Source organism: Macaca thibetana, chromosome X, assembly GCF_024542745.1.
Source record: "Macaca thibetana thibetana isolate TM-01 chromosome X, ASM2454274v1, whole genome shotgun sequence".
NCBI classification, from domain to species: domain Eukaryota; kingdom Metazoa; phylum Chordata; class Mammalia; order Primates; family Cercopithecidae; genus Macaca; species Macaca thibetana.
This window is the reverse complement of record NC_065598.1, coordinates 108,204,029-108,223,406: the sequence shown is the minus strand read 5'-3', so window position 1 is coordinate 108,223,406 and position 19,378 is coordinate 108,204,029. Positions and strand designations below refer to the sequence as shown.

General features: G+C 40.6%; 1 protein-coding gene and 1 pseudogene across 4 annotated transcripts in view; one reads left to right on the top strand and one right to left on the bottom strand.

The window, feature by feature from the left end:
* Nucleotides 1-618: 618 nt before the first annotated feature.
* On the bottom strand, nucleotides 619-1,233 carry LOC126945871 (high mobility group protein B3-like; annotated as a pseudogene).
* A 7,660-nt stretch (nucleotides 1,234-8,893) lies between these two features.
* The window catches only part of LHFPL1 (LHFPL tetraspan subfamily member 1), a 53,522-nt gene continuing 43,037 nt past the window's right edge, over nucleotides 8,894-19,378 (top strand). Inside the window, exons 1-2 of one of the 4 annotated variants that reach the window (XM_050776775.1) lie at nucleotides 8,894-9,234; nucleotides 17,707-18,102. In XM_050776775.1, the coding sequence (XP_050632732.1) occupies nucleotides 17,721-18,102 (382 nt within the window). In that variant the 5' untranslated portion in view covers nucleotides 8,894-9,234; nucleotides 17,707-17,720. Of the gene's footprint in view, nucleotides 9,235-17,268; nucleotides 18,103-19,378 lie in introns of all 4 variants that reach the window. The other 3 variants (XM_050776776.1, XM_050776773.1, XM_050776772.1) reach the window with 3 other exon arrangements.

The following is a 19,378-nucleotide window of genomic DNA, read 5'->3' as shown; positions in this document are numbered from 1 at the left end:
TTTGTCCACAGCTAAGAATGGCAGCAGAATGCTATGTCACTATAACCCAGAAACAAGACCACCTGAAGCTAAATGGATGCCCATGCAGAGTCAACAGGTGGAGCCTCACAGCAGCAGCACACCCTGAGCTACAGCCCCTCCAAAAGGCATCTTCCCCCACAGCTTCAACGCCAAGCAAGGAGCATGAATAGTTTGTCGGGATTGTTTTTTCTTTTTACAAATTATAGATATATGCAGTTGATAACTCAGCATTTCTAGCCAATAACCATAGACTTAATACCACCTTAAAAATAAAAAAACTGCCAAAAACATCTTTAAATGCCTTGACACACCAACTACAATGTACACAGAGTAGGGAGAACACCAGAGTGACTTTTCATTTTTAAAATGTTTGAAATATGTACAATTTGATACAGTTTCAGGATGCTCCAGACACCCAGCCACTTCATGTAAACCACTGACAATTTCTAGAGCACTTTGAGAGACTACACTATGATCATGGTCAAATTTTGCAATTAAGCTTAGTGAGGGCAACAGACACTTCTCAAATAAGAGATAAGTAATTATGACACTCCCCTACTCTAAGGTATTCACAAGATGACAGATAAACAGGTTTTTTTATTCCACCTCTTCCTCCTTCTCTTCCTCCTCCTCCTTTTCTTCTTCCTCCTTGTCTTCTTTGTCTTTCCCTTCCACCTTTTTCCAGGTAACTTTAGTGGGATCCTTTGCACCATCAAACTTTCCTTTAGACTTATAGTCAGCAACATCCTTCTCATACTTCTCCTTCAGCTTTGCTGCCTTAGTGATGTAAGGCTGTTTTTCCCTGTCACTTTAGTTAATCCACACCTCACCCACCTTTGTTGCCATGCCTCCAATAGAGATGCCAGGATTTGTGGATTTGATCTTGGGGCGGAATTCTGAACAGAACAAGAAGAATCCAGACAGTGGCATTTTGAGGGCATTAGGGTCCTTCTTCTTGCCTCCCTCAGCTGGTCCATTATCCTTTATTTCCTGATCATAGTGTACTTTATCCACCTTTGTCATTTCATCAAATTTGGTCTTCTCTTTCCAAGACATGGTCTTCTGCCTCTCAGAGCACTTCTTGGAAAATTCTACAAAATTGACAGGGACCCCTAGGTTTTTCTTCTTATGTTCTTCTTTTCACATCTGCGTAAAGAAGGCATAAGCAGACATCTTGCCCTTTGGTTTCTTGTGGTCACCTTTAGCCATCCTGACTCTATTGTTTCCTAGTCCATCTCATGTGTTTCTATTTGTATTATCCTAATGACTAATAATTTTGAGCATCCTCTCATGTGGTTATTGACCTTTTGCATATATTCTTTGTAGAAATATCTACTCCAGTCTACGGGGTGTTTTAAAATTAGGTTGCCTTCATGTTCTTTATATATTCTAGATACTAGGCTCTTATCAGATACACAATTTGAAAATATTTCCCCCCCATATGGGTTATCTTTTCACTCTCTTGATAGTGTCCTTTGATGTGTAGAAGCTTTTAATGTTGAAGTCCAATTTATCTTTTTTCTTTTGTTGCTTGTGTTTTTGGTGTCATATCTAAAACACATTGCCTGATTCAAGGTCACAATGATTTATGCCTATGTATTCTATGAGGTTTATGGTTTTAGCTCTTATATTGAGTTCTTTGATACATTTTAAATTAATTTCTGTATATGGTGTGAGATGAGGTAGAGGTTCAACTTTATTCTTTTGCATATAAATATACAGTTGTCCTTAATCTGCTTTTTGTTCCTTAAACACTTTGATCATTTGTATAACTTAAGGCTTCCTCATTTGCTGTTTCCTTTGCTTGGAAATTTCTTACCTCTCTTCCTCGTATGGCTGGCTTCTGACTTTTTAGGTTTCATGTGAAATATCACCTCATCAGAGTGTCCTAACTACTCCATCTAATCTAAAGTTGTCCTTATTCCCACCCCACCACTCTCTCCTATAACCAAATTTTATTTTTGTTTTAAAATTTATCTCTCTACCTCATTAATGTTCACTTGTTTTATTGGCTGTCTTTCCAACTAATAGGTGAGCTCTGTGAGAGCAAGGATCTTGTCTGTCCTGTTATCACTGTATCTCCAGTCTCTGACACATAATAGGTGGTCAACAAATTATTATAGAATGAATGTAGTGGTCCCATAAGTAGTAGTAATACTAATAACAATTACCTCAAAATTATTTTGCTACTTAATGATTTGTTCTCATAGTATAATGATAATTTTTTAAATTTTTAAAACTTTTTCCCTAGGTAGAAGAATTAAGTCCTGAGAAGGGTGAAAGTGACTGCCCAAGGTGAAACAGGGAATCTTTGATTTGTGGAGCAATCCTCACAGCATTAATTTAGCTTGTGGTATCCCACAAGAGTAAAGGGAGAAAGACACAAGAGACACATGGTTTGAAGCTACTCAAGGCCAAATTCAAGGTGCTTGGACCTGCTTCCAGCCTCCCTGTATTTCCTCAAAGTTTGTCTAAATTCAAGAAAGAAAACCAGGTGGTACCAGAGTTGATGGCTCTTTGCCAAGCACAGCAAGTATCAGCCACTGAGTCGCCCCTTAGAACTCATTAAAAATGAAAAAGAATTGTTAAGGAAGCTGGAAATACTGCTTCATTTCTGGGTAAGATTGGCTTCTCACAGCTCATCCCTGGTTACCACCGGACAATAGTTGGTCGATACAGCACTTAAAGCTGAAAGGATATGTAACCACTTTGCCCCAGTCCCCACATCCTTCCTGAGTCACTTCTTCCTGAGCCACCTCTTGTCCTTGAGAAGCTGTGGTATGTGGGAAACAGGGTGGTTGGGGGAGGTCTGACCAATCTTTGTCTCCTTCATAAGTCCTTGTTTCTTTACCTATCCCTTAAGTGTGAGTGTTTCTCAGGGTTGCTCCTGTTCCTGGCCCTCGTATTTGACAAACACCTTTGTTCTATCATCTACCCGTAGGCTAGTATCTTCCCCATATGAACTTTTAGCCCGGAACTTTCCCCTGAGCTCTAGACCCATATAACTATGTTTATTGCATATGTCCACTAGGATGTACAGAGATGCTTTGAACCTAATAGCGATGCTGAACTCAATAATTTACTGATCCTCACCGTCCACTACCAGGGAGAAAGAGTGTGGAGAGGTGGGGATACTGCCGTGTGCCTGTGTTCTTATTTTAATGAAGGATATATCTATGCACAAATTTTCTTAAAGCAGAAATTTAGGATTCATAAAATATTTCTCCCTTTCCTTTACTCCCTTTTGGACCCTGCCTTCTGTCCTCATCCAGCCTCCAGCCTTTCTTCTTTCTCCAGGGTTGTTTTTTTTTTTTTTTCCTGAATCTGTTACTCAACAGACGTAAGAGCTCTGTGGCTTTGGAAAAGTCATTTAACTTTTCTAAGCTTGAGTTTCCTGCTCTGAAAAGGGGGGTAATGTTTATTTCATAAGTTTATTGTGAGGATCAACTTTACTATTCAAATTTTAGGAATCATTACTCATTAAAATGCAAGTCCTGCTTGCAAGGATTAGGCAATGTTTGCCTGTAATTCCTAGCAAATATTCTTAATGACAGCCTCCTGGGCAGATCTTCTAAATGGAAGGCATGTTAGAATCCACCAATGTGCCTATTATTTCCCCAGAGATCAGAATTACATCCCAAGAAGTGATGAAATGAAGTTGTTTGGCTGTCAATTGCTTTACTCATTGCTGCCAAGAAAACATGGTTTATATCGCAGATCACTAGGCAAATGCCCAAATGTTCTCTGGGGTGGTCTTAAGCTAGCACCCGAATACTTAGCCAGAGAACAAAGCTGAGGTTTCTAGAGCAGGGCTTTTCTTATTGTATCATCTTTGCTTCCTGTAGCTGTTGCTTCATGGGATTTGGTGGGCAAGTAGTCTAGTTTGTAGCACTGTCTCCACTGGCCAGCCACTGGCCCTATCAGATTACCCCTGTAGAAAAGGTTGCCGTGTATTTCCTGAGCTCCATGTCTCATTTCCTGAGCATTTTTTGGGGGGGGGACGGGGGACTATCTTGTAGCCTTCACTTTTCCTTCAGCCTCTAAGCCAGCACTGAAATGGCAGAAGACATGTTCATCCTTTTAGCTCTTTTGATGTCCTTCTGTGGTGTGGCTTCCCAGGTCTTTTGGAGCAGCCTGGCTGCCTATACTATTCAGCAAAGCCAGGAAACTATTGCAGTGCTGTAATAACCAACGAGAGGCCTAGAAACCAAAGTCTTTGTGAGTGAGATCCCAAAATTGTCAAAGCTCCGTGATTTGCTTTAGGAGACAGAGGCAAGAACAATGATTTCTTGGTTCTGGAATGCTGCTTCTCTTGTTTCACTGAATTTTCTAAAACTGACTTTTAGAAAAAATTCTCCAGGAAATGAATTGGGGTGGTCTGGAAAATCAGCCATGCCACCAATGGCCACTCCTCCACATGATTTGACTGACTGAAAAGAGAGGGATGTTTATGTTAGAAAGTGTTTGAAAGGCACTGATGGCTTTGTGGTAAGAGAGGTAGGATGAGGAAGAATAACAGAGGAAATACTGTTGAGAAAGTTGGTAGAGGATTTGTTCTTTCAGCTTTCTGGACCATCATTTGGGATACTGCCTGAAGAGTAAAATTCTACTCAAATCTTCACTAACTGGACCATGAGAGAGTTGACTTTCTGTTCCTAAGCTAACCAATCTCATAATTAGCTCAGCATTGAGGTACTTTGAATACAGGGGCCCAAGGTATATAGAATTCTGATATATAGGACTTTTTAAGAGTTTTGTATTAACATCTTGATGGAAATTTTCACTAAATCTGTTTCCATTTATTTAATTATTTATTTTGAGATGGAGTCACACTCTGTCACCCAGGCTGGAGTGCAGTGATGCGATCTCAGCTCACTGCAACCTCCACCTTGTGGGTTCAAATGATTCTCCTGCCTCAGCCTCCAGAGTAGCTGGGATTGCAGGTGCCCACCACCATGCCCAGCTAATTTTTGTACTTTTAGTAGAGATGGGGTTTCAATATGTTGGCCAGACTGGTCTCAAATTCCTGACCTCAAGTGATCTGCCTGCCTCGTCCTCCCGAAGTGCTGGAATTACAAGCATGAGCTACCGCGCCTGGCCACTAAATGTACCAATAAAAACATATTGGTTTTTATTGGTACATAATACATGTACGTATTTTCAGAGTACAAATGATAATTTGATACATTCATATAATGTGTAAAGATTAAATCAGGGTAATTGGAACATCCATTACCTTAAATATTTCTCTTTTCTTTATCTTAGGAACAATTACATTATTCTTTGCTAGCTATTTGGAAGTGTACTATAGATTAATGTTAACTATAGTCACCCTACTCATCTGTCACACACTAGGTCTTATTCTAACTGTATATTTATACCTATTGACCAATCTGTACTCATCCTCCTTCCCCGCTGGTTTCCAGACCTCTGGTAATCATCAATCTACTCTTTATCTTCCTAAATCTGTTTTTTAAAAATTTACTTAAACATAAATATGCTTACAGAAAGATACTCATAGTGGTGTGAATATAATGCAATTTAGTTTAACTTACCCTATTCAATTTGGACCCAAAATTTGGTACATGATTTTAGTTAAAAGAGGATTTGCAATCTGTTTTATTTTCATCTACTATAAATATAATAAAAATCCTCCCTCAAAAGCTGTTAAAGCAGGCAGCAAGATCCATGAGCAAATTTATTTTTGGTTTACTTCTGAATAATACACAAATTGCACTGCAAAAGCTTAAAAGTTGGTGCAGCAAAATATTTTTGAAATGCATTTTAAAATATATTTTGAAACATATTGTGTAGTGGAGAGAAGCCTATGTGTAACATATGAAACAACTATAACAGCAATCCCATTTTTGTTAATATTGTGTGTAGCTTATAAAGCTACACAGACCAAGATAGAAGTAACTTCTTGAATCCGAGTTCCAGTGGTATGCTGGAGCTGGCTTGTAGCAGCTTCTAAGAATCGATTGTGCTTATCTCTTCCCAATTTTACTTTTACTGATGTCAAGTTGGTAGCTTGAAATTGGCCATGATGGGAGTATTTATACTACGGAAATCAGCAAATGCCACAAATTAGGGCTCTTTTGCAGTCCTCCACCTCCCACCTCCTGAAGCCAGTTACTAAATGTTTACCAACACACCACATCACTGCTTAACACTATCAGTTCATCCTTCGAGGTCAAAAAGGAAACTCAACAAGAGAGTTATTGGTTCTCATTTTTATATACTAAAGAAATATAAGTTTCATCTCTAGGTTTTCAATCTATAACTGAAACTATAGTTTAGGCAAGGAGTACCTTCCATATCCAACCTGTATGGGTGAGAGGTCATGGAGTTCACATGATTTTAAATTTGCAAACACGTATATACAAATTTCCCAAAGTTCAAGGGCAATGGGACTCTAGAAATGATTTTTTCTTTTCTTTTTTTTTTTTTTTTTTTTTACAAAATAAATGCTCTGTCTTTGAAGACTACAACAGAACATACTGATAAGAGAAGAAGAAACTTTGACAAAAGAGGAAAAAATAACTTAAAATATGTTGGAAAACAACATCAACAGAGGTTCAAAGGATAATTAACAGAAAAATACATTTTCATAAAACTACCAAATGTTTGGCTTAGCTGAATTCCAGTGTGTTGCTAACTCACAGGGAATAGATTTTAACTAGTGTGGGTTAACTGGCACCTTAACAAAGCTGACAGTAAGCAGTATTTCTTTTTATTTCACCATTTTCCCTTCCTTTCCAACCTCTTTCTCATCATAATCAATATAATGTCTCTACCATAATCTATCGATGTGTGTTTAACCAGGGGTCAACATCTTTTCTCTGTAAAGAGTCACTTAGTAAATATTTTTAGGCTTTGTGGACCATAAGATCTCTGTCACAACTACTCAACTCTGCAACTGTAGCGTGAAAGCAGCCATAGATGATACATAAGTGAATAAACAGTGGGAGTGTGCCAATAAAACTTTACAAAAACAGACAGCCTACTGGATTTGGCATGCACAGTCTCTGGCTTGCTGACCTCTTGTCTAGACTGCAAAATGCTGTGGGGGTGTTGATCTCATTTGGGAAATGCTATTGTATGCAACAGTGTTTGGCAAATGAGGGATGGGGATGGGGGCATATATCAGAATCACCTGTCACCCATATCTTACCCTTGCAGAATCTCTTATTCCAGACTGATCAAAGGCAGGATTTAGGTATTCCCTAGTTTCCTTTCCAATACCCATTTTAGCACCATCCCGTCCCCTAAATACATTACAAGAAGTGTTCCTTTCTCAAGCCTTTCCACATAATCTTAGGAAAGCATGGCTGAAGAGCATTTTTAATTGAAAACACATCAAGAGCCACAGATGCAAGCAATTTTTTTTTTCTGAGAGAGCGTTCAGCTGTTAAGAACAGGAAAGAAAACTTTGCCCAATAAATTAGATTATTATTTATTATACACTTAAGTGTCTATAGAGAAAAGAGGATAAAAAGAAGAAAGTAAAACGAAAGCAAAATGGTACTCTTCTTAGAGTTTCAAATAATGATAGGTTCCCCAAATGACAGGTGTAGTCACTAAGCAAAGGGCAATATTTACGGCTGTGCATAGAGTGGGGATAATCTATTTTTTATATGTCAACATTTTCAGCCATATCTCACACAGTTACTATGTGTCAGTTAATATTAACCTATTTTTAATGAAGGAGGGCCTAACATTTCTTTTTACATAATCCTATGTCTGAAGCAATGGCTCTTAAGGGAATGACAGTTTGGAGATTAAAACTTAGTTGGGGGGCTTACACTGCCAAAAGTCTGACATTCTACCTAAGGGGTCATCTGTGCTTCCCCCAGAAACATGATGGCCTCAGTAAGCCATGATTACAGATGGAAATGTGATTTATTACTGTGTCGTAGAACAAAACGGTAAAAATTGCTGATGGAAAGTTGCTAGATAGACAAATACATGCATTAATATAAGATTATATCACTGATAAAAGGCAGGATACAGGTGGTATACACAGAAGGCAGGAGAAACTTTGTAAGTTCATTAAAGAATCACGGTACACTTAATATGTTAACTTATGGACATATTTTGAATTATTGCCACAAAATGCCAGACAATAGGCCTAATCACCTTTGTAGAATTCTGGTGAGGGAACTGGGCCATCAGAGAAGCATAGATACTTTGGATCAGTCCAGTGTGCTCTGTTAAGGGAACCATTCTTCCTTCTAATTCATTTGGATTTGTTCAACAAAGTGCCCCATTCACAGGACATGTAGGAGGGGAAAAGAGACATGTATGAAAATAATAATAATAACAATAATAATAATAATACAAGGTAGAAGATAATAAGTTTCCTAAAATATGAAGTGTCAGGGACATTCACACGTGGGAAATATGACATCAGTTTGGAGTAGAACATCAGGCAAAGCTCCATTCATCTCCAGACCACTCAGCTCTTTTCCCAAGCAGAGGAGCAGTTATTAGTGCACTGGGATAAATTAAACACTGACTTTTGATTGTATTATTACTATAAAAATATGTTAGTTATTCCTTTCAATGTATGATTTCCACAAATTCTTAAATGTAAGCTCATTACATCTTGGAGCCAAAGATTGCTCTGCGGGAGCATCTTCCCCATCAGGCAATGGAAATCAGTTTGGGGAGAAGAGATTGTTCTGTCTTATTCTATTTAGGCATGTGTTCTCTCAGTCACTTCTAGCCACATGGGTCTGCTGCCTACCATGGTAGAGATTATTTAGGTCATTGGAGGAAAATTAGAGATAATCTCTGTTCCTCAGCAGGCTTTTGGGCAGCAAGTGAGGAAGTAACATAACGCAGTTCAAGAGCGGGCATGCCTGCGCGCATGCGCGCGCGCGCACACACACGCACACACACACACACACAGCTGAATTGAATTGTCCGCTGTGAGGCTGGAGGTTTGGGGACTCTGTGCCCGCTAAGCTACTTTCTATTTCAAGTGCCTGTATGTCTGAGGCTGGGTTTATAGCCTCCAGCGTGTTTGGAGTTAATCCCCATTAGGTTGGACTCCGCCCCTTTCTCCCAAAGGTAAAGCAAGGTTTTCAGGCATCACTGCAAAGGGCAGCTAGTATTCCCATCCTTGTTTAACAAGCTGTGAGGAGAAGTTGTTTCTGAGATCTGAGCCTGAAGAGAGGGAACAAGTCAGTCAGCCTTCGTGGTCAGAAGGTAAATATGCAACTTGGGCCAAATGCAATTCAAACAGCTGGATAAGAAACTGCTTTGCTCTCCCCTTGCTCAGCCCCCCTTCTCCCTTTCCTTTCTCAGGTTTCCTGTCCTTTCATCTCAAAGCTCAGAGAAGCCGTTTTCTACCCAAGGGCAGCCTGGTGCTTTTTTATTTCTTCATAGTCCGTTGTTTGCACAGAGGCTACGATGAATCAGGGCTGGATTCCTATTTCATATTGACAAGATTTGAGGACCTAAGGGTTAAGCGCTAGTTGGTTTCCCCAGGGGAGTTGGTAACCTGAGGAGAGGAAGTGCCTGTTTCTGGGAGTGGAGAGAGTGATTTTGTTATGACCTGTCTATACAAGTAAAAATGGATCCGGTTTGCTAATGTGGTAGGTTGATCTAGATTTGCCTAAATCTGAGGGGTTATGCGACTGAAATGGGGTAATGAAGTTAAACTGAAATGCAAATATTGAGGCCTCTCAGGCTGGAAATAAAAGAATGCATCCATTCGGTAAATATTTATGAGTTCCTACTATGTGCGCCAAGGCATGACAATTTCCAAAAGAACCTGAGATACTTAAACTACAAATCCATTCTTGCAAAGAACACTCGGCCAAGTGGTTTCATTTTGTCGTGGGGAACTGAAAATAGAACGAAGCCTAGGGGTGAGGAAAAATCACCCAGGGAGTGGTTGTGGGCAGAGAAAGGGGAAAGGAGAGACGTTCTAATTCTTATGTGGCTTCAAATCTTTTCCATTACTTATGAGAGAATAGGGTCTCTTTTCTGGTAGAAAGGGAGAGAATTGATACCTACTGTAGTGTTAGGTATAGTGCAGATGCTGTTTCACTTGAATTTTATGCTTAATCATTTCCATTTTATAAATGAAACCAAAACTCACAGATTTTAAGTGATCTTTTCATGGGCATATAGCCTGTAAGGGGCAGACTTCAGGCCTCTGTCTCTGATCTGATTTCAAAATTGTGACTCTTCCACTAAAACAGTATTCCTCAATCATTAGTTCCCATTAGAATCAATTGGGGATTTTTAACAGTATGAATTCCCATAAATTCGAATTCAGTGAATCTAGGAGGGGGTGACATAGTCTGCATTTTGAACAAGCATTGAAAGTGATTCTAAACAAGCATTGAAAGTGATTCTGTTGAGAAACATTCTTGATATACCATGCTGCCTCTCAACTTCTCTGAAGTGATTGGAAAAGCAATCAGCCCATCTTCTTCCCATATAGGCCAGATTCACTCAATGGAAGTGGTCAGCTGTGGTGACATTTTATTTCCAGCTTATACAATGGGGTAGAGAGACTAATAGGCAACAATAACATGGCTGGAGTTTAGAACTTAACAGTGTCTTGCCAGGGATCTTGATAGGGGTAGTTTCTAACTAGCTGAGAGTGTGAGACAGAACTCGTAGCTAACCAGCTTATCACTGAAGATGATGGCACCTGTCTAGCCAGAATAAGAACTGAGATGAAGCTCTGTTATTGGCACCTCACTTTTAAAATCATAGGACAGATGGGGAGCTCAAGGAGCAGCATCTTGGGGAGAGGGAAGAAGAGAGAAGCTGATATGAAATTTGGGGAGGTTATTCTAGTTCCTACCTTTTCAGTCTCAAACTCTGGAGAAAGGAAATAGCCCAGGACCTGATGTAGAGGTTCTTTTTCTGAGCTCACTTTGTCTCTGCATCGTCAAATATATTTATTTAGAGTTGATCATTTCAAAGTTATCAATTGCTCAGTTAGTCCTTTCTCTCCACTTAGTCTCTGGCTTCCTGCCTTTTAATGACTTACCAGCTTGTGAGCATTCCCACCTGTGGATGGAGAGATGCAAATAAACACATAAACTCACCCAACACAGTTTTACTAGTCTTTCTACCCCAAACTAAAAGAGGAGGGAAGGAAGAAGAAGGCCCAGAAAGAGGTTCAGCAAACATGAAATCTGAGGAATTTGAAATAAAAGACATAAGTCAAAAGAGAGATCTTCTTAGAGTCACCAAGGTAGAAATGGAAAATAAAGCCCTTTGAGTGAGTACATCGTGAGATGATTTCAGGCACAGGAGAACTCAGAGCACTTCTCATAATGGAGGTAGCCAGGGGAGAAGAAACCCCTGAGGGAGATAGGTAGCAGAACATGAGGAGAGAAATGTTGGGGGAGTAGCAGTATTTTTTTTTTAAAGCTTTGTCTGAAACATCTGAAACAGACAGATCTAGCATGGTCAGGCTGCTCATATACCCAACTTGATATAAGGAGTCACATCAGTCCAACACGTTTCTGTGGAGCAGGACTCTATTTACCCACTGGAAACATATGCCTGCATATCTCGTTCATTTCCTAGGGAAGTCTCAACTCTGGGTAGGATGTATTTGTAACAGGATTGGCAGGAAGACAATGCACACTGTCTGGGGGCGTGAGGAGAAAGGCCTGTTCACATTCCTTTGCCAACACCAGTGCCAAGAAAGCTTCTCTTCACAGACCAGTCCTAAACCAGCAGTCTTGCAAGCATGTTTCTCTCAGCAGCTGTTAAGTCACTGACTCCCTTTCTTACCACTTCATGTTCTAGTCTTTAATTTGCTTACTGTTTTGCCTGTACCCTCTTACCCTGGGAAAGGCAGTGCTTTCCTTAACTCAGAAGTTGCACAACAAGCTCAACTGGGAACAAAAGGATTTGTGTCTTTTTCTGTGGGTACTGGGGAGGAGGTGATAGAGGAAGGAGTAGCTTTGTTCTTCTCCACCAAGAGAAATATAAAAGCAACGTTTCACTTTCACTGATACTTCATTGTAAGTGCCCATACATGAGCAGGTATACAAGAGAGTGAAAAAAAGAGTGAGAACGAATTATTAAAGGCTTGGCAATTGGACACCACAGGGAGAGGGAGAATGCTCATTATGGCGAAAAAGGCTAAAGATCTCATCTCCTGCTAGCAATCAAGTTGATGAAGGGCTCTCATCTGGAAGATGGTGGCTAGCTGTTCTCCATTCCCTCTGAGGACCCAACAAAAGGATCTGGCCTTAGGTTGCAACAAGCAAAGTTTATAAAGGCATGTGACAAATCCCTTATTGACAGTGAGAGTTGTTAAGCTACTCAGAGATATTATAGATTCCCCTTTCCTAGAGTTCTTTAAAAGTAGTAGAGATAACCATTTGCCATGTGTGGTTTAGGTGGGTTTCCTGCATCATATAGGTTGAGGTGACTTCTACCCACGAGGCTGTGCTAGAATGGCTAGCATTATCTCTAAAGATGAGCAAACATTAGGCTTTAGTAAGGATAGCAAATTCAGAACAGAACTCATGCTTTTATCCTATTTATTACAACTTTCTGGCAGCATTCACTGCATCTCATACAACCAATCTCGGAAACAGGCTTGTGACCCATCTAGCAGATTAAAAAACCCGAGGAATGAGGGATAATGTGACACCTAGAGAGAGAGGTTCAGCTGCAGTCCTATCAATGCCTGGTAACTCGACCACTCAGCAGGAGCATCAGGGTGAGTTCTTGGTTCCTGAAACCCAGTGTGGCTATTTGGCTGGAAATTCTAGGACAGGGAAACAAAGCTGTTACATACATGAAGTATACAACAGGAATTAAGATAGAATAAAATGTAGCATTGTTTGTGATTTCTAGTTATGTAAATATAAAGTGACTTAGCCGGTTTCTGGGAATGAACTTGGATTGCTTGGGAGGGTTGTCATGAAGGAGATTACTCCATTGCAGGTGGCATAACTAAAAGCATTTTCTAGAATACACTTCACTGTCCACCACATGTGAACATAAAGCAGTGTGTGTGAACAGACTACATGTGCCCTGCGGCTTCTCTATCCAGCCACAAGAGAAGTTGGGCTGAGACTCATATTGTGTTCAGAAACTATTAAGCAATTGGGTCTCTGAGATCTCTACCTTGACTCCATTCAAGTGAAGTCTATGATTTAGAAAGGTTTACATTTAAAGTATATAAACTTCATATCTTCAATGTTTAATTCCATGGTCACTTTTAACTTTATATTGTTTGAGTCCTGAAAAGAGAATATTAAAGAATTATCTGTGGCAGTGATTCTTAAACTGCTGTCCATGGATCGTGCTAGCCCATAACATCTCTAGTCCTAAATAGGGTGACCATTTCATCCAAGGTTGTTTGGGACTTTCCTGGTTTTATCACTGCAAATTCTACATCCCAGGAAACCTCTGAGTCCCAGGGAAACTGACATGGTTGGTCACCTTAGTCATAAATGAAATAAAGGCTATGAATTTTCCGTAAAGTTGAAAGTACTTCATCTAAATTCTGAAGGATAATGAGTTTTTCTAAAGCTAAACATATTTAATTTAAATTGAATTTTGAGAATTTGCCTTCCTATGTCTTGGCTTCAAAAATGTTACTTTTAAACTGAAATCATGGTAACAGTAGTTGATAGTTTAATTTAACAGCTTCATTTGTCACAGGTGAGGACAACCATATATTACAACCCCTCCCCTCATTTCTACTGTAGTCTCGGTACTACACAGAGATAGTCCGATCCTCTGCCTTAAGTTCTCTGCCCCTCCTACTGGTTGTTACATTGGGACTTTTGAAAAAATTTTATTTTTCCATAAGTTATTGGGGTACAGGTGATATTTGGTTACATGAGTAAGTTCTTTAGTGGTGATTTGTGACATTTTGGTGTACCCATCACCCAAGCAGTAAACACTGCACCATATTTGTAGTCTTTTATCTCTCACCTTCCGCCCAACTCCCCAAAGTCCATTGTGTCATTCTTATGCCTTTGCATCCTCATAGCTTAGCTCCCACATACCAGTGAGAAATATGATGTTTAGTTTTTCTTTCCTGAGTTACATCACTTAGAATAATAGTCTCCAATCTCATCCAGGTCGCTGCAATAATGACTTCTTTTCCTCTAGGTAGATACCCAGTAGTGAGATTGCTGGATCAAATAGTAGTTCTACTTTTAGTTCTTTAGGGAATCTCCACACTGTTTTCCACAGTGTACTAGTGTACACCCACCATCGGTGTAGAAGTGTTCCCTGTTCACCACATCCATGCCAACATTTACTGTTTTTTGATTTTTTGATTATGGCCATTCTTGCAGGATAAGGTGGCATTGCATTGTGGTTTTGATTTGCATTTCCCTGATCATTAGTGGTGATGAGCATTTTTTTTTTCATATGTCTGTTGTCCATTTGTATATCCTTTTTTAAGAATTGTCTATTCATGTCTCTAGACAACTTTCTGATGGGATTGTTTGTTTTCTTTTTCTTACTGATTTGTTTGAGTTCATTGTAGATTCTGGATATTAGTCCTTTGTCAGATGTATAGATTGTGAAGATTTTCTCTCACTCTGGATTGTCTGCTTACTCTGCTGACCATTCCTTTTGCCATGCAAAAGCTTTTTAGTTTAATTAGGTCCCGGCTGTTTATCTTTGTTTTTATTGCCTTTGCTTTTGGGTTCTTGGTCATGAAATCCTTGCCTAAGCCAATGTCTAGAAGGGTTTTTTCAATGTTATCTTCTAGAATCTTTATAGTTTCAGGTCTTGGGTTTAAGTCCTTAATCCATCTTTAGTTCATTTTTGTATAAGGTGAGAGATGAGGATTCAGTTTCATTCTCCTACATGTGGCTAGCCAAATTATTCCAGCGCCATTTGTTGAAAAGGGTGTCCTTTCCCCACTTTTTGTTTTTGTTTGCTTTCTCAATGACCGTTTGGCTGTATTTGGGTTTTTCTGGGTTCTCTATTCTGTTCCATTGGTCTATGTGCCTATTTTTATACCAGTACCATGCTCTTTTGGTGACTGGCCTTATAGTATAGTTTGAAATCAGGTAGTATGATGCTTCCAGATTTGTTCTTTTTGCTTCATACTGGGACTTTTGATCTCCAGGTGATGATGTCCATGAGGGACATTTGGAGTTAGTTTTGACTGCAAGTGCTGAGATTGAAAGAAATCATGTTCTTGCCCTGACGGTGTTTGCACTATGTTTGGAGAATTTGGGTTTCCTTCTGTCTTCCCTGGAATTCTTTCCTGATTCTTCAACTTTTTTTTTTTTTAATTCTCTATGGGAAATCATGGAGGCTTTTAATTGTAATACTTTTGGGGTAATACTGTAGGGGAAGCCTTCAGGTAAAAGAGAAGTGAGAAATTATGGCCTTGCCGTTGAATCACTGTGTACCCTTGGGTAGGTCACTTGTCTTTCTGAAACTCAATTTGCTCATTTGTAAATTTGGGATAATATCTTTCTTACTAACCTAAGAAGACCGTTGGGCAGAGGACATACAATAACGGATTTGGAAGGGATTGTGATGACACAGCTAATAGCTGTTTGTCAGCTTGTTTCCTCTCCTCCTCTGGCCTGGGCTTCTTCATCAGGAAATGAGTCTGTCACGGAGGGCTGCTTGCACTTTTTGTAATCTTACAAACTCTAATATAACAAGCAGAGGCATTACCTCATTGCGGCCAACCATACCTGCTGTCTAACAGCAATTACTCAAAACTAGTTCCACTTCTCCCCCTGTTGCCTTTCAATCCCTCATCACATCTTTCTCTCATTCCTCCCATTCTCAGCCACAAAGCCTAATTCCCAGGGGCCCAGCTCAGGGCACTTTCTTCCCAAGCCCTAACATTCCAGAGTAAGCACCTGCAATTTACGATCTCTGCTCCCTTCCTGCACAAAACACATAGCACAAAATACATATGTATCAAGAGGGGAATTGTGGTTGAGTAAAAAAAGAGCATTATATTAAGAATCAAATAACTGGGCTCTGATCTGGCCAGTGTACCTCACTAGCCCTTCACCCTTGAGTAAATCACTTCCTCTCCATATTCCCATCTGTAAAGTGATGGAGAGGGGGTAGTTTAACATTGCGTGGTAGAAAAGTACTGGCCTAGGCATCTGCAGATCAAGTTTCTGGTTCTGATGTTGCTGCTTGCTTACTCTGTGACTTGAAGAAAATCACTTCCTCCTTTACTGGACCAAATTCTCCCATATGTAAAACAAGAAGGTTGGATTAAATGATTCATTAAGTTCCCTACCCATCTGGAAATTGAATGATTCTATGAAATGGCTTTCACTAAACAAACGTGAATTGAACTGCCTGCTCTGTGTCAGGCACTGTTTGACGATGGTTGTGAAAGGGCTCATGACTGAGACCCTGAGACACTTAGTACCTCTGCTGCTTGTTCCTGTCAGTGTCTAAAATTAGGAATGTGGCAATGACCCCATACAGCCAGTTCCTGTACTTCCCCTGCTTTGGGTCCCCCAACCTCCTTCCCTGTCCTCTACACCACCACATATAACTTTAAGCAATGGTGGTGAATCATGGAGAAGTTTTTGAAACATATTCCACCATCTGCCTGCTGGAGACATTCACAGTCCTGTCATCAAGCTGCAGTGTGGTCTCTAGCCGGCCCAATAGAGAAACAGGCCAGAAAGCAATGGCAGGTTAATGGAGTTGGGAGGAAAGTTGTTGATTTTTGACAGAGGGGTCTGTGAAAACCATTTGTGAGCTGAGCTGAGGAATTAGATCTGGAAAGACTCTCAGCGTCTTGATTACAAGATTACTTGTTCCAAAAAGGACCTTGAAAGGTCCTTACAGCTATATGTTCCTTCTGCAAGGTAGGGAGTGCCTGATCCTGATCTATTTCAGAATTTTGAGAAGCTTTTTGGATTATATCCAGCAAAGGACGAGGAAGCTTTTCTTAATAGCCAGTCCAGAGTTAACCTCTCCTGGTTGGAAATTTGCCTCCCATTTCAATTGTGGGAAAAGTGACTGATCAGTGCTCTCTCAGTGACAAGCACAGGGTATGAGACTAGACACCCCTTATTTTATTCTATCCATTTTAACCTGGCTGATGCATCCCAGTTGAAAAGCCCACACTAACACACTGCTGGACATCTTACCAAAGTCAAATGGGAACAACCTGGAACTCCATGGCGAGGTCTCTTTCCCTCTTACCCCTTATAGTAGGGGCAGGTCCTGCTAAGTTGTCTTCCTTCTCCTTCACTCACTGAAAACAACTTTGTTCCTGATCCTCTTCAGATATTGCCTCCTTCCAAGCTACCAGGCCAGGAAGTCCATTCAGCTGGAAGCCGGGACAGCAGCCTTGTTTTCATTTAGTCTCCTTTCCTGCCACTTGTTCCACAATGTATGTCAAGAGTTAAAAGCTGTCTGATCCGGCTGTATTTGAGTTGGCAGAGCAGACCCTAATTCAGTTATCTGGTTCCTCCATTGCAGCCTAAAGACCATAGAACTCTAAATCAGGCAGAAGGAAGGGAAGGTGGGAAAAGTACTGAAAAGCAAAATCCCACAGGGATCCAAATGGTCCTCGAGAGAATAATCTTATCTAGAAGCAATGAACAAGTGGCACATAATTGAGCCCCAGGACTGGCCAACCAGATGAAAAACAGGCCAGTGGAGCCTACATGGTAACTTACTGCATTTGGTGCTGTGATCCAACTCATCTCCCCATCCCTGCAGAGAAACCTGTGACCATGAGGAGCAGCCTGACCATGGTGGGAACCCTCTGGGCCTTCCTGTCCCTTGTTACTGCCGTGACCAGTTCTACCAGTTACTTCCTACCTTACTGGCTCTTTGGATCCCAGCTGGGGAAGCCAGTGTCATTCAGTACATTCCGGAGGTGCAACTACCCTGTGCGGGGAGAGGGACACAGTCTGATCATGGTGGAAGAATGTGGGCGCTATGCCAGCTTCAATGCCATCCCAAGCCTGGCCTGGCAGATGTGCACGGTGGTGACAGGTGCCGGCTGTGCTCTGCTACTCCTGGTGGCACTAGCTGCTGTCCTGGGTTGCTGCATGGAGGAGCTCATCTCCAGAATGATGGGACGTTGCATGGGAGCAGCGCAATTTGTTGGAGGTAAGACTGTGCTTTTAGGACTGAGTGGGTTGGGTAGCTTTGGGGCAGGGAGGAGTGGGGAGTGTAGCCTTATGGGGAAACCCATTCTCATCCCCTTCACTTTGTCCAACTCTAAGGCTATGAATGAAGTCTCGTTTAAAATTTTAGTCTAGGACTTCCCAAAGTGCAATCAATATCAGAGTTTTATTCACAGTAAATTTGGCTAGTAGGCAGAGTTGATATCTGTTGTTTACCCTCTATTTTTGTTACCTTCATCTGCCTGCAGGTAGCCCATTTAAAAACATTATCTATTAATATATCTGCCTTACAGAGGCAGCAACATACACTCTAGTATTACTGCTCCAATATAAACTTAATCTCTAGTAGTCCTGCTCTCTAGTAGTTATCTCAGAGAACAGTGATCTGATAAACACATACACACAGGTACAAATTACTAACAGTTCTCATCAAAGAAATACACCTCTAATAGTGAAATGCTAGGTATGAGACAAACTGTAGATGACTACTTATTTGGAACACATCTAAGGCTAGCCCTGTCTGGCAACTATTAGCAGTCTACCCAGATTTCTTGTGACCTTGACCCACCTTACTTGTTATTCCCCTCATTCAGGCTCCCCCTAACTTTAGTGAAGGGAACCTGAGATACTGGCAGTGTGTGGACTGGCTAGAAAAAAACAAAATGCAAAAATGGGAGACTTCAGAAAGACGATGAGAGCTGTATAATTTGAACGTCTGAGAAGAAAAACCAAATTTAGAAAGGAAAATATATATGTGAATATTTGACTATTTTGCAAAACCTAGATTAGGCACTGGAAAAAAGTGCTGGTAGAATCTACCGCTGAAGTTTGTTGTTACAGAGTTTTAGAATTATTATCCAATTCATTATCATTATTATCTCCATTAGCATGACAGTGTGGGTCACTAGGGCCAGGAAACTTGGATTTCACTTCTGTTTTTTTCACCAAGTTGCTGTGTGACCATAGTGGGAAAATGACATGACCTTTCCTATGCTTCACTTCCTTTGAATTTGTCCCCTGGTGATATAGTCCAGATCTGATCTTTCTTTCTTCTGCCCAATGACTGCATTCAGGTGGCCTTGGAGTGAGATGGCAGTGATGAGCTAAGACAGTGGTTCTCAATGGGGACTACTTTTGCATGCCCCTCCCCCTGGAAGACATTTGGTAATGTCTGGAGGCATTTTAAACTGTCACAACTTGGGGAGGGTTCTACTGACATCCAGTGGGTAAAGGTGAGGGATGCTGATGAACGTCTACAA